Here is a 24,965-nt window from a genome sequence, read left to right as displayed (position 1 = left end):
GGCAGGATTACTTGTAGGCTTTCAGATATGGTAAAACCTCAGACCCTTCAGAGTTCTTGACAAATGAGTCAAGACCTATAGTGGTTAAGACTCAAAAGAGCAAGAGTTTTTTACAAGGGGAAAAATAAATTAGAAAATGCAAGTGGTATTGGAGAATAAGAAGGCATTGAGATGCATAAGTTATGCAAGGAAAAAAAAAAAAATCTCCACATAATAGAGCCACAGGTTTAAACAGTGTTCTCAGGAAACATCAACATTTTTGTGTGTGTTTTTCCCCCATTTTATTTTTATTATTATTAGTTTCAGGTGTACAAAACAATGTAATAGACATTTACACCCCTCACAAAGTGATAACCCCCTCCCCCAATCTACCACCCCTCTGACATCGCACATAGCTGCCACATTTCAGAATCTAAAGAATAGAATAAATGAATAGGCTAATCAGAAACAGTCTCAGAGACATAGAGGAAACACCAATGTTTTGGTTACGGATGTATTTGAAAACTGGGGTACGGTTGTATTGAAGAATGATCAATGCCTAAGAGACCAGTCGCAGGATGTGTGAATGTAGGAGTTGGTGTTTGTGCAAGGGAAAAATTGACATGTGAATGTGGGAAGGGTCATCGGAGAGGCTTGTCCAGTGGGCAGTGTCCAGTAAAGCTTGGATGAGAAGCATGAAGGATTTAGTTCTGAGAATGGTCTGGAGGAGCACGGTCACTTGAGTCTATGAAGATTCAGGTGAGTTTTGGAAATGAAGCCCAGGAGTTAAGCGATCAATTCCAGTAGCGGTAACATGAAATTTGACCTTGGTTCTGTCGTCTGTTTCTGTCTGTGGGCTTGGAGGCATTGGAAGTGATACACAGTTTTTGTTTGTTTTTTTTTTCCTCACAGTATCTAGCCACATGGGGAATATTATAAGTTTCTCTTTCATAATGACTACCTTTTTATAGATGAAAAAAACAAGCTCAGAGAGATTATATAACTTCCCTTTAGTCACAAGCATAATGCACGCAGAGGCAGAATTTCAACCCAGCTTTGTCTGAAACCAGCCTCCATATTCCTAACGCCTGTTCTTGTGCAATGGTTGGGCTGATTATAGGAGAGATAGAAATGCCATCACATATTGGTTTCAAAATGTTGATATTCTGAAGGACTTTGCCCCCAATTAAATCATATTGGCAACATGTGTTTTAAACTAAGCCTGGAGTTCAATACTTTGCATCAAGAATCCTCCTCAGTACTATTCTATGGAGGGTTTCACTCAATACCACTTAATTATTCTCCTTCCCCAAGTAGCATGAGTGTGGTTAATTGCTCTTCAGGCAAATTACCGTGTTTCCCCGAAAAGAAGACCTAGCCAGACCATCAATTCTAATGTGCCTTTTAGAGCAAAAAATAATATAAGACCTGGTCTTATTGTCTTACATCAATTTTGGCTCCAAAAGACACATTAGAGCTGATGGTTCAGCTAGGTTTTATTTTTGGAGAAACATGGTATCAAGTTTGTGCTGACTGGTGAACTGTCACTTTTAACCTTGTTAGCAGTTAACGTTTTTTTCTTGTCTGGTTAGCAGTGCAATAACATGGGTGGGATATGACATTGCTAAGAAGTGCAGAACCTTCAAAACCTCTTGGTAGAGAATTGTATCAATTATATTTCTCATTAGTTATGAATATTGTTAGGACTTAATATGAAGAAACCTATCTATTTTATTTTTTGAATGATCATGACTAATGATAAAAAGTATAGGTGTTGTAAAAAGTATATGTGAAGAGGTATGTATACATATGTATTTTTGTTTGTTTGTTTAGTGTAAAATTAATCTTGACTTCAAAAAAAAAAAGCAAACAGAATATTCTTTCTATCTTTACTTAAATAACTCAGTTGAAATCATGGGAGGCAATGATAAGTAGAGTCTTTAGCCACATAACAACCCAGTTTAAGAAAATAATCCCAAATGTCAGGGTTTGCTGTTTGCTGCTATTTTCTATCTTCATCTACCATCATCTTGTCACCTGAATTAAACTCTCCATCTCAGCTGTCAGCTATCAAGGTGAAGGATTGTAACCTTTCTTTTCTACCCTGTTGCAGAAGCTACTTGCTCATTATTTTAATTCCCTTTCTAGGGCATTCATTCATTCTTTCATCCTTCATTAAACATGCATTTACTGGATGTCCACTATATTCCAGACCCTGTTTTGGGTTCTGGGCATATAACAGTATTTAAGACACAAGATTGCCTCTGGGGAGTTCAGTGCATATGTGTGTGTTTTTTTCCTTTTTATTTATAGTCACTAGAACTGGATACAGAGCTCAAATGATGTTAAACAGTGACTTTTTCTTTTTATATGAGCTTTAATTGGACTAATGATTTTGAGAAGTCCTTTCAAATCCTCCAATGGGATGAATTCCTTATGCATTTTCTCTGTGTCTCAGAAGGTAGAGGGTCATGGTGCCAGTAAGATGAGTTCATTCCATCCCCACAACATGCCTGCTGTGCTTCCAGGAAGAGATGTTAGACCATGGGAGTCAGAAGACCCTGCCCATATGCCATAGCATCTGTAGTATGTATGTCCCATAATAAATATCTGGAGGCAGAATCATTCTATGAGACGTGAGATGAGAGATGGGAGATCTGTATTTCCACAGCAGCATTTGAGTGGAACTGTTAAATGTGATACAATGAAAGGGTTCTGTATTTATATCAGTTTCACGTGTCTGTATTAGGGTATCTGGTGCATAGTAGGTGTCATTTAAAAACTGAAGCCCCTGGTCTACATTCAGGAACATGACAGGGCTGTCCCCTATCACCTCAGCTTTTCAATATAGTGTTGGAAGTCCTTGCCAGAGCAATCAGGCAAGAGAAAGAAATAAAAGACATCTAAATTGGGAATGAAGAAGTTAAATTGTCACGCTTTGCAGGTGACATGATGCCATATAGAAAACCCTAAAAACTCCACCAACAAGCTATTAGAAACAGTAAACAAATACAGTAAAGTTGTCGCCTATAAAATCAATGTAGAAAAGTTCGTTGCAGTCCTGTATAGTAACGATGAAATTTCAGAAAAAGATATTTAAAAAAAAATTCCTTTTGCAATTGCAACAAAAAGAATAAAACACCTATGGATAAACTTAGCTAAGGATGTGAAAGACCTATATGCTGAAAACTATAAGACATTTTTTTTCTTTTTTTTTATTAAATTTATTGGGGTGACAATTGTTAGTAAAACTACATAGATTTCAGGTGTACAATTCTGTATTACATCATCTATAAATCCCATTGTGTTCATCACCCAGAGTCAGTTCTCCTTCCATCACCATATATTCGATCCCCCTTACCCTCATCTCCCACCCCCCACCCCCCGCCCCTCTTACCCTCTGGCAACCACTAAACTATTGTCTGTGTCTATGAGTTTCTGTTTCTCATTTGTTTGTCTTGTTCTTTTGTTGTTTTTGGTTTATATACCACATATCAGTGAAATCACATGGTTCTCTGCTTTTTCTGTCTGACTTGTTTCACTCAGCATTACTCTCTCAAGATCCATCCATGTTGTCACAAATAGACATTTTTAAAAGAAATTGAAGAAAACACAAAGAAATGGAAAGACATTCCATGCTCATGGATTGGAAGAATCACCATAGTGAAAATGCCCGTATTACCCAAACCAATACACAGATTTAATGCAATCCCCATCAAAATTCCAATGGCATTTTTTAAAGAAATAGAACAAGAAATCATCAGATTTGTATGGAACCACAAAAGACCCCGGATAGCCAAAGCAATCTTAAGAAAAAAGAACAATGCTGGAGGTATCACACTCCCTGACTTTAGCTTGTGCTACAGAGCAACAATAACCAAAACAGCATGGTATTTGTAGAAAAACAGACACACAGACCAATGGAATAGAATTGAGAACGCTGAAATAAACCCACATAAATATGGACAGATATTTTTTGACAAAGAAGCAAAAGACATACAATGGAGAAAAGACAGCCTCTTCAATAGATGGTGCTGGGAGAATTGGAAAGCCACGTGGAAAAGAATAAAACTGGACTGCTCTCTGTCACCATGTACCAAAATTGACTCAAAATTAATCAAAGACCTAAGTGTAAGACCTGAAACAATAAACTGCATAGAAGAAAACAGGTATTAAACTTATGGACCTTGGGTTGAAAGAGTATTTTATGAATTTGACTCCAAAGGGAAGGGTAGTAAAACCTAAAATAAATGAATGGTACTATATCTATTAAACTTAAAAGCTTCTGCACATCAGAAGAAACTATCAACAAAATATAGGCAACCAACTGAATGGGAGGAGATTTTTGCAAACTGTGCCCCTAATAAAGAGCTAATATCCAAAATATACAAGGAACTCATGCAACTCAACAACAAAAAAAAAAAAAACAAAAAAAAAACAGCCCAATTGAAAAATGGGCAGAGGACCTGAAGAGACGTTTCTCCAAAGAGGACATACAAATGGCAAATAGACATATGAAAAAATGCTCAACATCACTAATCATTAGAGAAATGCAAGACTAAGAGGCCCACTACTGAAATCACCTAAAGGTGGGCAAATTTCTCCAGCAGGGGAGGAGGGAAGGGAGAAGTGCGGAGACGGGGACACGCGGGCTCAGGACGCAGACCTAGCTCAGTGCTCCGAACTCGCTGCATTCCGCAGCTACCACAGCTGTGCGAAAAGGAAGAACTCAGACTGCTAGGCCTCCACTTATAGCCCACAGGGCTGAGGGGACAACATATAACATGACTGAACCCAACACTCACGGCACAGACCTCAGAGCAAAGACTGAGGGAAGAGGCTGAAAACAGTGATTTAAGCCCTCACTGCCCACTCAGAGAATGGAAGCTTTAGACACTGAGCCTAGCTGCCCCCTTCTTACCCTCCAAGAGCTCAGCCTGCCCCCACCTGCCTAGTGCTAGAAGTGGAACAGTAGGAGTGTCAGATCAAAAGAACAGAATGTTTGCAGTTCTGAGAACTGTGGTCTGCAGACATGGAATCTCAGCCCAACTAGTTCCAGCGAAGGGGAGGGAGTCATGGAAGCAGAACTGGCTGTGGTGATGGTCACTGCCATTGTTCTGGGCCACCTCTCACAATCCACCCTGCCCCTGTCCCCACCTATCTGTGTAGACCCCTGCAGGAGTAAACAGAGCTGCTGAAATACACGGGCTCTGAATCTGGTGCAGGAAAAGCTTTGGAACTTCAAAAGCTCTCCACATACCCACAGGGATGCGGTGCCCTATAACCCAGGCGAACTGTTAACACAGGAGAAGCCCGCCTTCTAGGGAATCCCCCCATTGTGTGAGAAACTGGAATAGTGCAGAGTAAACAACACTACAGTGTGAGAAAGAATAAAAGGCTGCGGTCAGAGAGAAAATAAAACATTCTACCAACACCCGCTGGAAAACAAAAGAAAGATCTCTTTCTATCAGTCTGTTGCAGAACCCACTCCTATAGATGACTAGGAAGAGAAATAATAAATCATTAATTGCCATGGATAACCAAAGTAAAAAGACAGCTCAGAAAGAAAATGAAAAGTCTCCAGAAAATGAACTTAAAGACATGGAAATATGTGACTTAAATGACAGAGAATTCAAGATTGCAGTTCTTAAAAAGTTCAAAGAGATGCAAGAAAACACAAACAGGTAGTTTAATGAACTCAGAAACACAATCAAAGAACAAAATGAACATTTTACCAAAGAGATTGAAATTAAAAAAAACAGAATTTCTGAAGATTAAGAACTCAATAAAACAAATGAAGAATGAAATTGCCATCATAGGTAGTAGAGTTGACCAATGGAGGAAGGAATTAGTGACATTGAAGATAGAAATCTAGAGTGACACGGATAGAAGAGACTTGAGACTTAAAAGAAATGAAAGAACTCTACAAGAACTTTCTTTAAATATTATATATATATTATATATATGAATATATGTATAAATAAAACACATACGCACACATAAACAAAACCAACAGTTGCTTATTATCATCAGCCTCTCACTTCTCTCACAAAATGTCCTTATACCATTGGTTTGTTTACATGTGGATCTAAACAAAGTCCATAGTCACTACGTTTTTTTATATATCTAAGTCTATTTTTAATCTAAAAATGTTCCTCTTTTTTTGACTTTTTGTCAATTATTTAAGAAAACAGCTTATTACTATTTTTGTAGAATTTCCCATTTTTAGATTTTGCTCTTTGCATATCTGCAATATTGACTTACATGTTTCCCTAATTTCTGTATTTTCTGTAAATTAGTAGATCCAGAAGCTTGATCCAGAAGTTTGATCAAGTTTAGGTCTCTCTCTTTATCTCTCGCTTTCTCTTTTTTTCCTTCTCTGTGTGGTGTTCCATTTATTTATTTGACAAAATATTTACCAAGTAAAACTGTACATTACATTATATCAGAAGAAACATGAAATCCATTTCTTGAAAATGTTGTTTATATACCACATATCAGTGAAATCACATGGTTCTCTATAAACCAAAAACAACAAAAGAACAAGACAAACAAATGAGAAACAGAAACTCATAGACACAGACAATAGTTTAGTGGTTACCAGAGGGTAAGGGGGGTGGGGTGTGGGAGATGAGGGTAAGGGGGATCAAATATATGGTGATGGAAGGAGAACTGACTCTGGGTGGTGAATACACAATGGGATTTATAGACGATGTAATACAGAATTGTACATCTGAAATCTATGTAATTTTACCAACAATTGTCACCCCAATAAATTAAAAAAATAAATAAAAATAAATAAATAAAAAATTGTGTGATTTTAAGATGAGAAGTGAGAATGGTTATATTTGGGAAGGGGACAATAGGGGCAAAGGAGCTATGCTGCCATTTTTATTTTTACTCTGAAAAATTAATTTTTTGTGAAGTTTTTAGTTTTACATGCTCTCTCTCACACATACACACATATACAATAGCATTTTCTAAATTAAAACGAAAACTTGCTAACATCTAAAGCAAAAGTAGGCAGATAATGGGAAGAGAAAGGGGGAGGGGAAAGGCAGGGAGAAAAGAAACAGAAGAAAGGAAGACTAAGCAATGGTTCCAGTGTTGTCACCCTGGTCTATTCACTATAAAATTCCCAACTCATAGTTTTAGCAGCTATGGATGATGATTGCACACATATGTTATTGCATCTGCTATATACATGCACTTTTGAATAAATTGTTTCATTAATATTCCCAAATTTCAACCTGAGGACTCCTGGAGTAGCATACACAGAATTTCAGAGGCCAGAACTCTATTGTTGAAGAGGCTCTGGCTGAAGAATGGATTAAGAAGGTAGACATCTATAGCAGTATTGTTTTTCATCTTTAAGTCAGTTCTGGAAAGAAAGCTTCACCAACAATTTTACAGTTTGCATAAAAGAAGCAACCAAAACTGTGGAAACAGAAATTTAGCTTAAGTAATCAGAGAAGAGAAAACTCTTTGTGAGAAATTGAAACTGAATCTATGAACTTTCAGCAACCGTATCTTTTTCCTGTTTGTCATAGCAAGTTTTGCTGTGTGTTTCAGAAGCACTGATCTTACCTTCCTTGAATTGGCTAGTCTTACCTACAGCAGACTGCTCTTGGCAATAAAGACAGTCCTGTAGAACACCTTCCGCATTTTGTGGGGGTGTGAACATTGGTGCTAAAACATTCCTTCCTTTCAATCCCATGCCCTCTGTGCATTGTATGAAACCTACCCCCCCACTCTGCCCTGCCCCACCACACACACATTTGTTTACTCACTGCATATATTTTTAGTTGCACATACCTGAAGACTGAAAATGGAACTGCAGAAGAAAACTCAATTTGACGAACAAGTAGCTATCCAGGAAGCATCCTGCATAGAAAATGGTTAGAAATGTGAGGGTGTGGCTAGACATTTATTTTTCTCCCTTGCTAGAACTCTTTTTTGAATTTTTCACAGAATACTCAGTGTGCATGCATTGCAGACCAATAGGATATTAATGGTTCAATTGCAGTCAAATTTTGGTCGTCCAAGGGGAGGATTGGTTGATAAATCATCTGACGTTTTTGCTTTGTTTTCCTTGTTCCTCTGCCAGGTTTTTGGTGATTTCTCTGGATATTAACTGTTCAATTCAAGGAAAAGTTGGGAAAAACAAATCCATTTCTTCCTTGCAGGAAATTCTAGTAAAACATTCAGTGGGGATAAGAGGGTGTAAAAATCATGAATAGCATGCATTTTGCAATTATTGTTGACTCTAAAACTAATGTTGAAATTGAAAAGAATTAAAGGGGGGGGTGGTGAATCCCAGTTCATCGCTTTCCATGTGCACACATGGAAGGAACCATTTAGCTAATTGTTTATAGTGTGTCCTGAAGTAACGGGGGGCAGGGAATGGATGGCCATAGTACCTTCCCAAGAGAGTGTTGTGAGGGTTAAAAATTAAATTGTCAAAAGTGCTTAGCACAGAACCTGATGCACAGAGAATACACAGTGAGCACACACTGCCAGCAGCACTCTGATCGGAACCCACCCCATCGTTCTTTTCAGGAGTTGCTCATATTCAATTCTCCTCAGCTGCATGTACAAATAGAGACACCACAACACTATAGACATTTCGACTCATCCGGGTCTTCCGAATTTCCTTCCACTGATATTTCTTGCAGGCCATGGGTTTTTACTCTGAGATTCTATAAATGTCACATTAAAGGATGGCAACAGAGTAAATTCCCACAGACACAAAATTTTATTTTACCATTAACCTCCATCTTATAAAGAGAAATGTATATCTATGAAGGGAAGAAGAAACAAGTCCACTAAACCAACTTATGTATGCATTTATTTTTAAATTATAGAAGGGGATGCAGTAACATCTTAATAAGGCTTAGCATTTTCCAGAACCCTGTAACATTTTCTAGCACTCCGAGATAGCCACCCTGCTGTCCCTGTATCCTCTTTACCCAGAATCTAGAAGTTTTGTTACAACCAAAATGTGCCCCTGACTCTATTTTCAAATCTCCTGTGACATATTCTTTTCCTGTTAATTAGGGGATTTATCATTGGCAATAGATCCAAGCATTAGTATTTTAGTTAATTATATACAGTAACACTCAGAACTTCAGCCTGAGGAAATATTTAAGATTGAGACTCTACATTCAATAAACTAAAATTTGTTTAATGCCAGGTTTAAAAGCACCGTCAGCGCAAGCATGATTTCAGAGAGGTCTTCCCAAACGAAATAACTTCAATTAATGTTTGAAATCCAAATAAAAATTACAATTTTTCACTCCCTTGGAAACATATGATAAGCATTGGGCCAGCTGGTCACATCTGCTAAAACTTTCTGGTATGTTTTTTAGTCTGCATTAGCAAATCTGTTTGATTTGTTTCTGGCCTACCTCTCACACTATCTTTCTTTTTCTGTGTGTGTAATGCCTTTCCCCATTGAAATGGGATTGTTTATATAAATAATTTCAAATCGGTATTTTCTTGCATTTTCTGTCTTTCCCCCTAATAATTGCCTTATGCATATTCACTAAGGCATATATTCTGAGAAAGTGGTGTATGAAAATGGGCAAATTAAGCAGGTCTCTCAAAGAGAAAACCTCACCAGCAGACTGAATACTAGAAATTCTGGTAGTGAAAGAGTTTGTGGGTTACTCTTGTGTAGTGCAGCTCCCAATGTATAAATAAAAAGTTAGAAGAGTGTGCATTTTTAAGGTAAATACTGTACTCTTTGGGTAAAAATAACAATGGAGCAGAAAATCAGGAGACTTCAAAAGGGAAGCTTCTTTGCATGCTGGAGAAGTGAAAGATAATGCTTCAGAGTTCACCTCATTTTATTTAACCTCAGACTCTTTCCTGGGAAACAGGATGAAAAGGATGACTTGTATACAAGGAAGGAATATAACATCTCAGTTCATCAGAAAGATTAAAAGAATGAGCCCTTAATTAAGAATTAAAATGCTTTTTTTTTTCTACTTCAATCTATATTACAAATATTTCCTAAAACTGCATTTCACTTTTTTTTTTTTTTCTTTTTCTTTTGGTCGGGGGAAGAGTGTGCTTAATGCTAGTCCCTTAGGATGTTGTAAAGTCGTATAGTGTTCAAATAAACTTGGAAAATATTTGGCTAACTCATAGCTCAATTGTTTTTTCATATCCCTATCACATTTTTGTCCTGCTGTTATCTGTATGCTATGTACTTTTCTCAGGACCACAAACTAGAGTAACTGCAGGGTGTGTGTGTGTGTGTGTGTGTGTGTGTGTGTGTGTGTGTATAATGCCTTTGATATACAACAGTGTCCATCTCTTCTTAAGATTAAACTTTTTCCGGAGTTCCCTACTAGACACTTTTCTTCCATCACATTGGCTAGAATTGTGTCCCATGCCTCTTCCTAAATGAGCCCTTTAGAGGAAATTTCACTGGCTTAGACAAATCAAGATGGACTCAGTGAGGCTCAAGAGAGGTCTAGAACCTGTCACTCCTGCAGGCAGCTACCAACGTCTGAAGAAAACCAGATTTCTGTTAAGGGAGGAAAAGTGGGGTGGTAAATGAGTAACCAGAGACTCTGAAGTGTCAGACAGTTGTGTCTGCCACAGTAGAGAAAATAAAGATAAACTTTGTGTTTTTTTTTAATGAACTTGCCACTTCTGATTTTCTTGATATAAGGCTACTATTTTTCAGATCCTGGTAGCCCCAAAGATAAATGTATTGTTTAGGTCTTCTCAGAGCCTTTAGTATACTAACATACCTGGTTACTATCCAAGAGAGGGAAAAATCCTGCAATATTTCACAAATTATGAAATATTTCATTATTTAAAATATTGCAATTATTTTCCAAGACAGTCTTGCTGAGATAAATGTCTTTGTGAATGCAGTTTAGAAACGCTTGTTTGAGTTACTAGTCTGAACCCGTTTCATAGCATATATTAGAATGGTCATAATGCCTCAGGATTGCCTTTTGTGAGTACTATAAAAACTAAGAGAAATTTGTAAAGTAGCAGGTTATAAAATGAATATTAGAAAATGAATTGCCTTATAAAATAAGTACAGTAAAACTTTAATGTAAGAATCTAGATGGGTTCACTATAAATTTCTTTCAGCCTTGCACTATACTTAAAATTGTTCATCATAGTTTTAAAATAATAAAACAACCACAACAAAACAAGGAATAGCTTTTGTGTATACAACCAAAACCCAGTTGGAAGATGCATAGCAAAAAATACCATATTTGTAATAGCAAAACTAAATGACATGCCTCAGCTAATTTTCCAAGAAACACTAAATCTGTTGGGACGGTTTTTCCTGCAGCCCCCCCCCCAAGAGCTCCATCTCCCCCTTATTGGAGCTATCTCCGGCAAGCTCCCCATAAGAGCTCTGTCCCCCTCCTCCTCCCAAACCTTATCGGAGATGACTCCCGCAGGCACCATAGTTAGAGGCCTCCCTGTCAAAACAAAGTTGAGGGATCACAACTGTTAGGGATGGATCTCCCTGGCTCCCCGGCCAGATTTCCCCCCAACCCGGAGGCCTGATCCTATAAAATAAAGCCCCTGACCCCAATCAGTGCTCAGTTCTTTGGGAACAATCCCACTGGGCCCACTAGTGTAATAAAGCTGTGTTCTCCTTGCCCTCTGGGAGCTGCTTGGGTTTCTCGGTCCTCGCCGCTTTTCTGCAACAAATCCTGTGTCAGAAAAATTTTTAAATGCTATTAAAGGAAGCAACACTAGCCTTGAACAAATAGAAAAACACAGATAGGAAGACTCACTGTCATAAAGATTTCTGTTCTAGCTAAGGTCACTGTCAACACAACATAAACCCAATACATGTACCATTTATTTTCTCGAGCTAGAAAAATGTTTAATAAAATTAGCTTACATAAACAAAAATTACATAAACAAAAATTTTGAAAAAGAAAAGAACAATTATGGTAGAAAAAGGGCTAACTCTACTAGTTACTAAAATATGTCATAAAGTTTTTATAAGTGAAACTCCAGTTTTGGTACATGAGTAGACACACCAATCAATGAAATAGATTTTTAAAATCCAGAAATAGTCCTAATTACATATGAAAATTTAGTATATAATAAAGGAAGCACTTCAAATCAGTGAGAGAAGATAAATGTTTATATGTTATGATAACTGAATCGTTATATGAAAAAATAAATTTTTAATTGATTCCTCATACTGCACACTGCTAGAAAACATGGATGGGATCTTCTGTACTCTGAGAGTGGGCGCGTTTTTTCCAACCATAAATGAAAATTCAGAAGCAATAAGAAAAATACACTGATTTTTTTTTTTTTTTTTTTTAGAAAAACATGTTTTTTAACTTAATGTAATTTTATTTGGAAAATAAATACCTAAATAAAGTAAAACAAATAAAATAACAAACTAGGAAAAATACTTGCAACTTAACCTCAAAGAGTTAATATGTTTAACTAATAGAAAGCTTTTAAAAATAGAGAAAAAAAATGACCAACAAATTTTTATAACAATTGGCTCAATTATAAACTGTTTGCATAAAAAGAAATACAATGGCTTTTAACCATATGCAAAGATATTCACCCTCCCCTAAAATAAGCAAAATGCAAATAACAATACACTGGTAGCATTTTTCACACATCTGATTGAAGAAAATCCAAGTTTGACATTGTACTCAGGTAGTGAGGCTCTGGGGAAATGAACACTTTCATTCTTTGCTGGTAAGAAAGCAAAATGGTGCAAACCCATTAAAGGGGAATTTGCTAATAGTTAGCGAAAATGCGTGAGTTTCCAGCCTAACAAAGCAAACCCATTTCTTAGAATCTATCGCCAAAATACTCAGACAATAACTTACCAGCACATATTTGTACAGGGCTGTTCATTACAGTCTTTAGACTGATAGATGTGATTGTTATTCTGAAAATGTCACTTGCATATCATGGAATAAGGTGAATGAAAACAATCGTAAAGGAGTCATTAGGAACCAGGGTTTTGCTCATGAAAGGAAGGAGGTAGAAGTGTGCGAGTGTTGAGGGTAGAAAAAACCCTATAGTCCTGAATTTGAATGGGAAATAGCAGTATGAATTCATGATGAATTTTATCTTAAAGAAAAATCCCACTCTCCACTTGCTGAAAGGAAGGCCTAGGGCAAGTGATAATCAGTGAGTGGAAGGTGGATTGGTATTTTAATGAGATACATATAAAACAAAGAAGTGTCTGCTGTGTGAGATAGTAAGGTGTGCTCTGAAGAGGAAAAATACAAACTCAAGTAAATTTGGAAAATTCTTTAATTTTTTTCTCGGAGATTATACTTCTTGTTATATTAAATGCTCTGGAAAAGCCTCTCAGTAAAGAAATCTAAAAATATCTCAGTGGCTATAAGGAACCCTTGTTTTTTGCAGGGGAAGGGATTTGGGCTGTAGAATTCCTGTTTCTTCACTACACAAATGTGCCATAGAAAACAATTTGGGAAGTATTGCTGTGAAAGTGAAATGCCGTCTGTGGATAATTATTTGTCATAGAGGGACATGAGGTCTAAAGAGAGTTCCTGGAACTACAGGAATGCATAATTTAATACAAATATTGTTCAGAATCTGCTAGACATTAAATATTATGTTCAGTGTTGGGAATGTAAGAAACAATATAAGAAAAAAGGGAAAGAAAAAGTCTATGACGCCAACTGTTAGAGCATTAAAACAGAGTGCTATTGTTAATTCTATGATAGAGTTGAAATGTTTTATAAACATCTTTAATTGTGATTGAAGGGCTAAGTGTAGGCTATGATTGGATTGTGTCATGAAAAGAAAATTAAATTATGGGCAAAAGCAAGAGAGAAGGGCATTTCTGGCAAAGTAGAGAGTTTGCTAAGATAGTTTAACATTAGTTTATTACATATTCAGAAAAAGGTAGCCATACCCATCTGGAACAAAAACAACAACAACAGCAACAACAAAAATGTCAGGAAATGGTGGGGTGGGGCCCATGGAATGAAACGGATGTGAGCTTTGGGCCTGATGAGCTTGAGCTGTCATTGCTCTAACTGTAAATGACCATGGAAAGATGATTTAATTTCTATAAGGCTCAGCTTTCCCATCAGGATAATGAAGATAAATAGTATTTAGTTCACAAAGTGAGGATGAAAAAAAAAAAAAAAAAATGTATGCAAAGCTTTCAACACAGTGGGGGGCACTTAATCAATGTCAGCTCTTATGGTTCCTAGGCAGATAGGGGCAATGTGATGAACAGCCTCAGTCGTCAGGGGAAAGGGTTTGGATTTTGTTTTGTGGGCCATGGAGAACCGCTGAAGGATCTGGACAGAGCATGGAGATGAGGTGATTTGCTCTGTAGTAGGAAAGATGAACACACAGGAATGAAGAGATGAAAGGAGATATGTAGCATCACGTCCTGACAGGAGATGAGATGTGCATAAATGGGGCATTGATAGTATGACAAAAACAGCTCAGTGTTTCAGAGGTAGAGTTGATAGAACGTGGCTATTCATTAGGTATAGGCACCTGAGAGTGGGGAGAACGAGACAGGAAAGAATGAAAGATGACACCAGTTATTCTAGCCTCAGTATCTGAGTCGCCAGTATCACCAGGAACTGAGACAGGCAACACAGGAGGTGGAGTACGTGTACAGAAGGTAAGGAGTTCTGTTTGGAGTTTCTGCTGTCTTCTATCATTTTCCTTTTGGCCTCTCACCTTTCTACAGTAAGTGACCTTTGAAGATCTGAATGTGGCAGCCCAGTTTGTAATCCCAGCACTCCCTCCATTCTAGGCGACCGCTATGCTTTGAATAGTGTGTTGGCTTATGACAAAGGTGTCATTGTGATCCTTGGAGTTCTGCTTCTAATGTTTGTCCACTACTAGTTGGAAAGGTGAGTGTGATGGGCTCCAAAGCCCGATACCAAACACTACCTGACATGACATTCACATGTGGACGTGTGGCGGCTTGCACGATTGCAGGCCTCAAAGAGTTGTTTGCTTTAGTCACAGGTGAAAGTAAATGCAAATTTAGACATTCTACTCAACCCTGATCTTTGTGTGTGTTTCTTGTTTTAATGTGCAGGACAGGAGAGAATAGGGAAAGATTCCAACTATGAGCAGGAGGGGAAAGTTCAGTTCGTGATCGACGCTGTCTACGCTATGGCTCACGCCCTGCATCACATGAACAAGGACCTCTGTGCTGACTACCGGGGGGTCTGTCCGGAGATGGAGCAAGCTGGGGGCAGGAAGTTGCTGAAGTATATCCGCAATGTTAATTTCAATGGTGAGTCTTCTCTGCACATCTGTGCTTTGAGGAACCCTGTGTTGGCATTCTGTTTCATAAGTTACGTATCGGATGATTATTTGCTCTTGGGTATGTGTCAAAACCTGGTTGATTAGATCATTTCAAATGATTGGATTAATGTATAAGTGAGTAGTGAGTGAATGAATGAATGAATGAATATTTCGCGGTTATGGTTTGTCCTTCTTTTCTTAGATAGAAATATTTTTGTATAAAGTCAAATTCTTCCTCAGTGAATGTAAGTTCAGATCTGTGAATAAAAAATATAAATCTATTAGTTATTGTACGCTATCTATGTAGTTATCTTTGTCTTCAGTCTTATAGTATTTAGTTAAATGTCTTCCAAAATTACTTACATTCATTTTTTTTTTTCTCCCTCACCGTCTCCAGTGTGGTTGTTTTCAATTTGTTACTGTCTATATTGAATTTTGTGTTATACCATGTAGTGGTTAATTTTATGAGTCATCTTGACTGGACAAAGGATGCTCAGAGAGCTGGTAAATGGTATTTCTGGGTGTGTCTGTGCAGGTGTTTCTGGAAGAGATTAGCATTTGATTTGGTGAACTGAATAAAGCAAAGGGTTTCTCCCACTGTGGGTGGGCACCATTCAATCTCTTGGGGGCCTGAATAGAGCCAAAAGGCAGAAGAAGGGTGAATTCCCTCTCCCTCTGCTTGAGCTGAGATATCCATCTTTTCTCCTGCCCTCAGAATCTCAAACACAGGTGGGGACTTAAGATATCCTGGGAAAATTACAACATCACCCCCAAGTTCTTATTGCCAAAAATACATAACCTCAATCTAATCATAAGAAAACACAAGACAAATTCAAACTGAAGGACACTACACAATGACTAGCTAGTACATACTCTTCCAAAGTATCCACATCGTGAGAAAGAGATGGAGGAATCAGTCCCGACTGGAGGAGACTGAGGAGACATTACTATCAATTGCAGTGTGGGGACACTAATTGATCCTATACCAGAAAAAGGATGTTAGTGAGACAATGGAGAAATTTTAATAAAATTTGCAGATGAGTTTTAAATAGTATTATATCAATATTAATTTCCTGGCTTAGATAATTGTATTATTGTTAAAGAAAACCGTCTTGCTTTTCTGCTTATAAATAACAACCCATTTAAACCCACAACATTATATAAATCTTTCAGGACAAATCTAGTATTTGGATGAAGAGGAACCACTCCCAATTTGGGGATCAAAAATTTTCTAGATCAAACGGAGACAAAAATGACTATGTTTGAAACCAGAGATGTAGTTTAACTACAAATGATCTTTTTGTAGTTTTTTTCCTCATCTTACAAAATCTCCTAAAATAGATAATGAATTTTCCCAGAAACAAGCACATATATATTTCATTATCAAACGCATGTGCTGGGGTCAGTTTCTGGATATGCATGACCATTCTTACATGTGACAAAAACATCGGTTCGAGAATATTCTTGGTAACTCTTTTCTCATTCATCTTCAGGATAATGCTTGTAGACTCATTTTGTCAAAATGGTCTTTTCACTGATGTGTCACAGTTGCTGAGCTTCTGACTAGACCCAGGATGTATGTTTATCAAATGACTACTGTCCACCAGAAATTGTGCTAAGAACCTGTGTTGGCTTATTTAGTATCCAAAACACCAACATGGTTTAGACACTATTATTTTTCCTTCTTTTAAAGATAGGGAAAGTGATTCACAGAGAATTAAGAATCATGACATCCAAAGCCGTGCTTGCTTCGGCGGCACATATACTAAAAATGATATACAAAGCCACACATCTAGGCAGTGATGCTGCTACACTTGGTATCTCGGGCACCTAACTCCACGGTCTGTTCTATTTAAGTGTCCGGGAGGAATGATCTTAGAGAGGAGTCTCTGTGGGAGTTCACAGGCAGTGCCAGATGTTTCTCTCATCACTGTAGTCATGCTCTGTGGTCAACATAATCTCCTTTTCTCTGAGGATATTTTTCCTGCCTCATGGGCAGCCAGGAGACTTCTGGCCCCTAAGGAGGGCACTGTGACAGTCATTGGTGGTGGGGCTCAACTGTTTTCTAAATCCGTGCTAGATTTAATTAGTGGGGTCTCTGTCATGTCTTAAGTGAGCAACTATTAGAGTGAAAAGAAACTTGACATTTTTCACTCATTCAATTTTATGATTTTTATATGAAAAAATCAAATACTAGAAAGGAGAAGATATTTGTCCTAGACTTCACAGCCAGCAAATGACAGAGACAGATCTAGAAACCAAGTTTTTAATTAGTCCATTGTGAAAAAATTTAGCCTTTTGTTAGCACGTTTTAAGAGGATTTGGGATTTCATTTTGTCTCAATAAACTTAATTGTTCTCTTCTGTTACTTTAGTACAATATTTTCTGTTCCCCTAGGAGTTTTGCCCCAGACCCATAGAGTACAATTTAATAACTCTGACCTTCACATTTACCAAAGCATCAATTTAGGAAATGATAATAGAATGCCCTGAAAGTATTGCTACCGCTTCACCAAGTACTTAACCTCCTCTTATGCACCAAGAGAAAAAATGGCTGATTTTGTCTTCACTTCTAGCTATTTTAATTTATCCCAAATTAATGCAATGGCCTGAGCTTAATTTGATTTTGCCATTTCTATGTTAGTTCATCTAACCAGCTGTCAATGCTTGTAGATGTAAATTTAACAAATTTGTTGTCTTGGATACAAAATCTTAGAGAATTGCCATGTAATGAAGTCTTTAATCTACGGTGTGTCTGTACTTAGATTTATAAGTTTCCAGAAGACTGGGTTGGGGTGTATTTTGTAAAGATGGCACCTATCATGTGCTCTTTGTGAAACATGAACTTAATCTTCCTTCAAGAGGTGAAATCTACGTCCCCTCTCCTTGAATCTAGTGAGCCTGTGACTAATGTGGAAGTAACACTATGTGACTTCTAAGACATGTAATTTAATAGGACATCTGCCTCATTCTCTTGGGACATCTGTATTGCAAACACAGATAACCATGTTGAGAGGAAGCCAAAAAGACAAAAGACAGGCCACATGTGGGTGTTCTGACTGTAACCCCAGCTGAGGTCCCAGCTGACAGCTGGCATCCACCATCAGGCTTGTGGGTTTCAAGCTGCCCCAGCTGACATGAGTGGCCCGGAGAGGTGCTGCCCGGAGCCCTGTCCAAATTGCAAAATACAGGTTGTCAATGGAGCATGAAGGTTTAGCGTGGTTTGTTGAGCAACACTGGATGACTGGAACACAAATCTGTGCAGCATTTTTGGAATCTATGCATGGGTGTTAAAATGAGAAGGGAAAACTTGTAAATGCTCTCATGCAGAGGACTGTTTTGTCATCTGAGCAGTCTAGAGCCTATATCCTTCTCTGTCCAGGAAGAAACAACTTTCATTCAGATACTCTCATATAGTAGAGAAGATTTCACATTTGGGTATATCCTGTCATCCATCCTCTCAGTATCCCATCTTGTCCAGTGGACCTGTATCCCTTACCTTAGTACATCTGCATTCTGGTTGTGACATCTGTAGACATTTCTGCAGGTGATCACTTCTTCTTTGATAACTTCTTTCCTTTCTCTAGACTTCTTTGATTTTTTTTTTTTGATTTTTTTTTAATATAGACTTCATTGAACACAGTCCCTTTGTCTTTTTTAAGAAATTCAGGGACAATGTTAAAAAGGAGTCATGGAAAAAAAAAAGGAAATAATAAGCCAGTTGCTTTATAAAATCCATCAAAAGGTCAAAGCTACACAATATGCTATTACAAGTCATCACTTAGATAAAGTATTCGGCTCTTTTGTCTTAATTTTTTAAAGCATGAACTTTAATGGGAATGGAAAGGGCATGACAAGAGTCATTTCTCCTGACAAAGATTGTAAGTAGGGAGAATGATTAGAGGATACGTCCCATTCTGATGACTATTTAGCTGGTGAGCTTGAGCTGCTTTGCAGCCCCAGGACTCTAATATCCTTCTCTTCTCTCAAAGACTGAAAAGCTGAAGTCATATTACTTAATGACTAGAAGCTGAAGAATTACGGCAAAACTCAACATGAGTCCTAGTACTCAGAATGAAAGAAAAGAGAATATCTGAACATTAATGCCTTCCTGCAAAATGATAGGATTATTTTCTTGCTAATAACATGTAAAATACAGATTTTATTTGTTCTCCTCATATACTTGGAAGGCTCACTGAAAGTCAAAAGCCAATACTAAAAACCTTTTCCTTTCCTTTCCTTTCCTTTCCTTTCCTTTCCTTTCCTTTCCTTTCCTTTCCTTTCCTTTCCTTTCCTTTCCTTTCCTTTCCTTTCCTTTTGTTTTCTTTTTTATTTATTTTTGCTTATTCTCTCTCCCTGTACTGGAAGATCTCATATGAATTCCTATACACAGAGGGCTTCAGAGAGCCCTATTGTGATAAAGCAGGTGCCTTTGTGGGCTACTGGGATAGCATCTGGGTACAACACAGAAGAAACACATTGAAATGGTGCACAGATTCAGCCACTGACTCAAGCTGGTGACAAACCAAAGCTCCATTGCTCATGATCAGTGCCCGATCTCAGAATGGGCCCTAGCCTGCTGTTTGAAAAATAAAAAAAATGTTTACATTGATAGAAATGTAAATTAGGTGCCAGTTAGGAGAGATAATTTTGGTGCATCAGAAAAGGCATTAGTCTGGATATCTGAAAGCATGAGTTCTGGTCCTGGGATATAAGCAAATAAAACAATGATAAAAATAAAAAAATAAAAAAAATAAAAATCATTAACATCTATTGAGCATTTATTATGTAAAAGCAATGGGACTGAGCACGCATATATGTGTGTGCTTAATAAATACATAATTATATTTAGTCTTTACTGACCTCCGAGAAAGGTATCACTAGTGACAATCAGATGTAGAGGAGATTGAATAATTTAATAAAGGTCATCCATATACTAAATGACAGGCCTGGAATTTAAACCTGTTCTAGGGGATTCCAAAGCCAGTTACTCAACACTATTCTAGTTTAATTAACTGAGTGACTCTCAGGCAAGTGATTTCCCCTCTCTAAATCTAAGTACTATGCGTGTAAAATTAGAAAGTCAATGTTCTCTGTCTTCCAGCTCTGTATTAGTTCCCTACTGCTACCATAAAAAGTACCATAAATTTAATGTCTTGAACAATACACATTTATTGTCTTATAGCTCTGTCGTTTGGAAGGAAGTCTGACATAGATCCCACTGGGCTTTTCTTAAGGTGAAGGCAGGATTGTTTCCTTCTGGAGCCTCTGGGGAAGAATTCCTCGCCTTTTCTAGCGTCGGAAGGCCACCAGCCCTCTTTGGCTCATGACCCCTTCCTCACATCACTCCAACCTCTTTTTTTCATTATCACATCTCCTCCTTCCTGCTTTGACTCCTGCTGCCTCTCACTTATAAGGACCATTATGAGTCTATTTGACCCACCCAGATTATCTGGAAAGATCACCCCCATCTCATGATCTTTAACTCAATTAACACATATTCTCTTTTGCCATATGTGGTAACATTCACAAGTTGTGGAGATTAGGACACAGAGATATTTGGGGAGCCATTATTCAACTTACCGCAAGCTCTATTTTTCTTTTTTTCTTTTTTAATACCAGAAGGGTCATAAAATCTTGTTCCTGACCATTGGAGGATGGTGTGGTGTTCTTTACCTACTCCTGTATTATGCCTATAGTGTTGGACCCCTTTTCCAGTAGGGGTAACTTTTAGCACAGGATTGCAATTTTGTATCCCTCTTGGGACCAATATATTGTCCTCTTGTTGGACCCTTTTTCTAACTTCTTTCTTGTGTTGAGTGATCACTTGTGTGGGGTCACTTCTGCCATCATGCCTGCATCTGTAGGGGTGGCATCTGTTTTTACTGTATTAAGCATACTCGTTCCTTCCAGTTAACCTGCCTTGTTTCTCATTCATCCATATCGTTCTTGTAGATGCCACAATAGCCCAAATTCTGCAGAAGCTAATGACTTTGCTAACCAGATGCAGAGCTCCCTCACAATTAGTCTTAAACTTATCATCAGAATTCGCAACAGAGCTTCATTACCTAAGACTTAACCCTGCCTCTACTTCTCTCCCCAAAATAGCAAAATGAACTTCTGTTCTCAGTGATTCCGGTTCAGTTTGTAAACTATCTGTAAACTTCTCGTAAAAGACAGGAAAAAGAGCATTGTTTTTTTTTTTGTTTGTTTGTTTTTTTACAAGGGATGTTAATCCATTATCAACCTAAAGGCAGAATAGCCACACACCCTGAGACATTAATATCTGTCCTGTTTCCAAGGGATCCAAGGGAGAGAAATAATACTCAGTTACCAAATTTTTGGAGATTCCTTTGAAACTGTGCCTGAAACTAACCAAAATGCATGAGTTTCGTTCTCTGTATATGGTTTGCCAATTGATCCATATGGTTAATAGTAAGGGACTTTTCATTCATACCTCACTTTCAAAGGATCTCTCTCTCTTTCTCTGTGTCTCTCTCTTCCTCCCTCCCTCCCTCCTTCTCTCTCTCTCTCTCTCTCTCTCTCTCTCTCTCTCTCTCTCTCTCTTCGTCCCTCCCTCCCTCCCTCTCTCTCTGTCTCTCTCTCTCTTTAACATACTCTCAATAAATTTATTAGCCTTTTTAAATTGACTTCAATGTCTAATTATGCCCAAATAATTGCTTCCTTGCTTTCCTCTTAAGATGGATGTTTTAAAGAAGTAACATCCAAATGGAAGATTGAGAAGCCAATATTTATTTAACACCTGCCAGACACACTGCTAAGCATTGTAGCATGGTTATCATATAAAGTAATTTAGAAATAATCTGCCAAAAATATCTGTAAATGAAATCAGTGTCCAAGTACCTTTTAAATAAACTTTTTTGCTTGTTTGCTTAATTTTTTTTAAACGTCTGACATGCCCCTTTTTAAGTTTATTTACTTGTTGATTTATTATTTTATAAATGGTTCTTTACTGATCACAATTTAGATGGGTAGAAACTAAAATAATGAGAATAAACCTAAGGTTGTCTCTGGAAAATCACGCATTTAATTTTTATTCCTCACAATTAAAATATTAGAATAAAATATTATGAAATATGGATAAGGAGAACTGTTCAAAAGGGGAGCATTGCAGCTCCTCTACATGGTAGCATCCATAGGCCACAGTGATGACCTTCCCATGAATTTCAGGGACCATTTGGGGGGACCTATGAAACAATGGGTTTATGTACTAGCTGCCTTACTCATCAGCAGATCTCCAGACCATCACCAGTGGCACAAGAGATCGAAGGAATCTTGCTTTACTCTAAAATTTGCCGTTTCCTTATCTTCCTTAGGTAGCGCTGGCACCCCAGTCATGTTCAACAAGAATGGGGACGCACCTGGGCGTTACGACATCTTTCAGTACCAGACCACAAACACCACGAGCCCTGGTTACCGTCTGATTGGACAGTGGACAGATGAACTGCAGCTCAACGTGAGTTCTGCTGGTTTGTCTTCCTTTGCCTGTGCGGTGAATGAACAGGCTTTCAATTGGCTCGGTTCGGCAAATGTGTTTGTCAGTACGTTTGTGGGCATGCATGAGTGAACACGCACCTTGTTAGACGCATCAGCAGGGACTGATAATCAGTAAGAGAATAGTGACAATGGTGATGTTGATTATGATGATAGGAGATGGGTGGTGAGTTTATGCCAGACGTTCTCTTGGTCTCCTTTAATCTGAGGCTCGGACTGCGTAACTAACATGTTACCAGCTGATAATACTTGAATACGTTCACAAGATCCTTCCCTTCCTCCCTCCCTTCCTCCCTTCCTCCCTTCCTTAGTGAGTGGTTTCTTTTTTCTTTTCTTTTTTTTTTCTTTGAATGCATTTCAGAGTCAGTTTGTTTTACATTGAGATTCTCTGAGTAACTGCAGCTTTAGCCCTTTCCATAACCTTTCCTCATTTCTGTGAAATGGGACGTTGAGTAAGCAGCCCCTTCCTCATTCGAAGTTATATTAAAGTCCGCGTGACAGAGGCCATTAGGAGCTCATCTGTAACACAAGGGCTTCTGCAGCAGGTCTCTCATGTTGAGTGTGGGGAAGACCTGCACCAGGGATGCCGGGGCAGGGCACATTGGGTAGGGCCTCCCAGATCCACAAATATAACTTGAAATCATAGGATATAGAAAGTAGTCAAACGCTGTTAACTTTATGTAAATTGCTGCATGAAGTACAAGTTCCTGCCAGCAAAACTTTGGACTCTTCAGGGTGAAGGAGTTGGGATGGGATGGGATTGATTGTAGGCTTTAGACTGAGTCACATGATTCTAAGAATGTTCAGGGAAGCAGGGGCCCATTTTGAGTTGGATCGTCGCAGGAAGTAGAGACAGTTTGATGATTGTGTGTCTTCTTGACTTTTCTCTAGGAGATGGGGGGATGAAACTAGGCAAAAGTCATCACTAACAAAGAAACTACAGGTCCTTATGTGAGCTGGAGAAGGGAAATTTTAGCTATTTCTTGTGGTTACTCAGTAGCCTTGCTTCTGTTTAGCTTCAGGCTAGTCATGGAGTGGCCTCATCTGATTACCATTTATATTCTGCTGAAGTTTATGTTCTGTTTGGAATGTGCCTGCTTAGCTGTGAGCTGACAGCTGTAAGGCCATTAGGTTTTCCTTTCCTAATGTTTTAAGCTGAACATTCAATAGCGTGCTTCTAATAATACTTTCAATGCCCTATTTGGAATTATTGTTTGTTTTAAGTGGATATACCAAGCTTCCCAGGGAGTGAAGATCATGGGCTGGCATGCCTCCATCCTGGCTGAGCTCAGCACAGCTGGACCTCGGCATACTGTGCATCCCCTGCTTTTCCTTCCCTCCTGGAAGGGAGCGTAACTAGGCCAGGCCCCAGCCTGGTGGCTGGGGTCCTGAGCCTGGGAAACGGGGGGTGGAGGGGACAGAAGTCAGACAAGGAGAGGTGCTGCAGGGCCTCTGCTGCGATGTGTTAGACGGGGTGTCACTTCAAGAGGTTCTGCAGCAGGTCTCTCCCTGTGGCACTGAGCTTGGGGATGACGTTCATCAGGGGCATTGTGCCTGGGTCCATTGGGTAGGGCTTCCCAGCTCCGTAACTTGAAGACATAGTATACAGAAACACATGATTTTCTGCTGTCCAGCAGGATCCTGAATTACTCTGGGTTCTCCAGAGAAACAGAATAGACAGAGACAGACAGACAGACAGATAGATAGATTGAATAAGGAATTGGCTCACACAGTTACGAAGCTGAGAAGTCCCAAGATGTGCACTTGGCAAGCAGGAGCCCCAAGAAAGCCGGTGGTGTAAGTTCCAGTCTGAGTCTAAAGGCAGAAGACTGATATTCCAGCTCAAAAATAGTCAGACAGGAAGAGACAGGAAACTCTTATTCCACATTTTTGTTCTATTCAGGCCTTCAATTGAGGCCCACCCAGTTTGGGAGAGCAATGTGCTTTACTCACTTTACCAATGCATCTCACCCAGAGATGTTCAGCTCACCCAGAAATATCCTCACAGACATACCAGCGTAAAGTTTAACCAAATGTCTGGGCACTCTGTGGCCCAGTCCAGTTGACACATACAATGAAGCATCACAGACCCTATCCTAGAAAATTCCTCCTAATCTTTCTTCCAAAGCTGGAAAATATGCCTATATCAGTCTTCACTTTACTATGTGCTCTGGAAATAATTCAGAGCAAGGCTTC

At 38.5% G+C, this 24,965-nt stretch overlaps 1 protein-coding gene across 9 annotated transcripts in view; it reads left to right on the top strand.

The window, feature by feature from the left end:
- Window positions 1-24,965, top strand: part of GRM7 (glutamate metabotropic receptor 7) — an 820,785-nt gene that overhangs the window by 532,965 nt on the left and 262,855 nt on the right. For all 9 annotated transcript variants that reach the window (XR_012489707.1, XR_012489705.1, XR_012489706.1 and 6 more), the window contains exons 6-7: window positions 15,044-15,244; window positions 22,592-22,731. Coding sequence is in view for 5 of the 9 variants with exons in the window: in XM_074313055.1 (XP_074169156.1) it covers window positions 15,044-15,244; window positions 22,592-22,731 (341 nt within the window). In the remaining 4 variants the exon portion in view is untranslated. The remainder of the gene's footprint in view (window positions 1-15,043; window positions 15,245-22,591; window positions 22,732-24,965) is intronic.

The sequence above is a fragment of the Rhinolophus sinicus genome, linkage group LG10, assembly GCF_036562045.2.
Source record: "Rhinolophus sinicus isolate RSC01 linkage group LG10, ASM3656204v1, whole genome shotgun sequence".
Lineage (NCBI taxonomy): Eukaryota > Metazoa > Chordata > Mammalia > Chiroptera > Rhinolophidae > Rhinolophus > Rhinolophus sinicus.
Note: the sequence above shows the minus strand (reverse complement) of the source record. Positions and strands in the feature narration are given on the sequence as shown.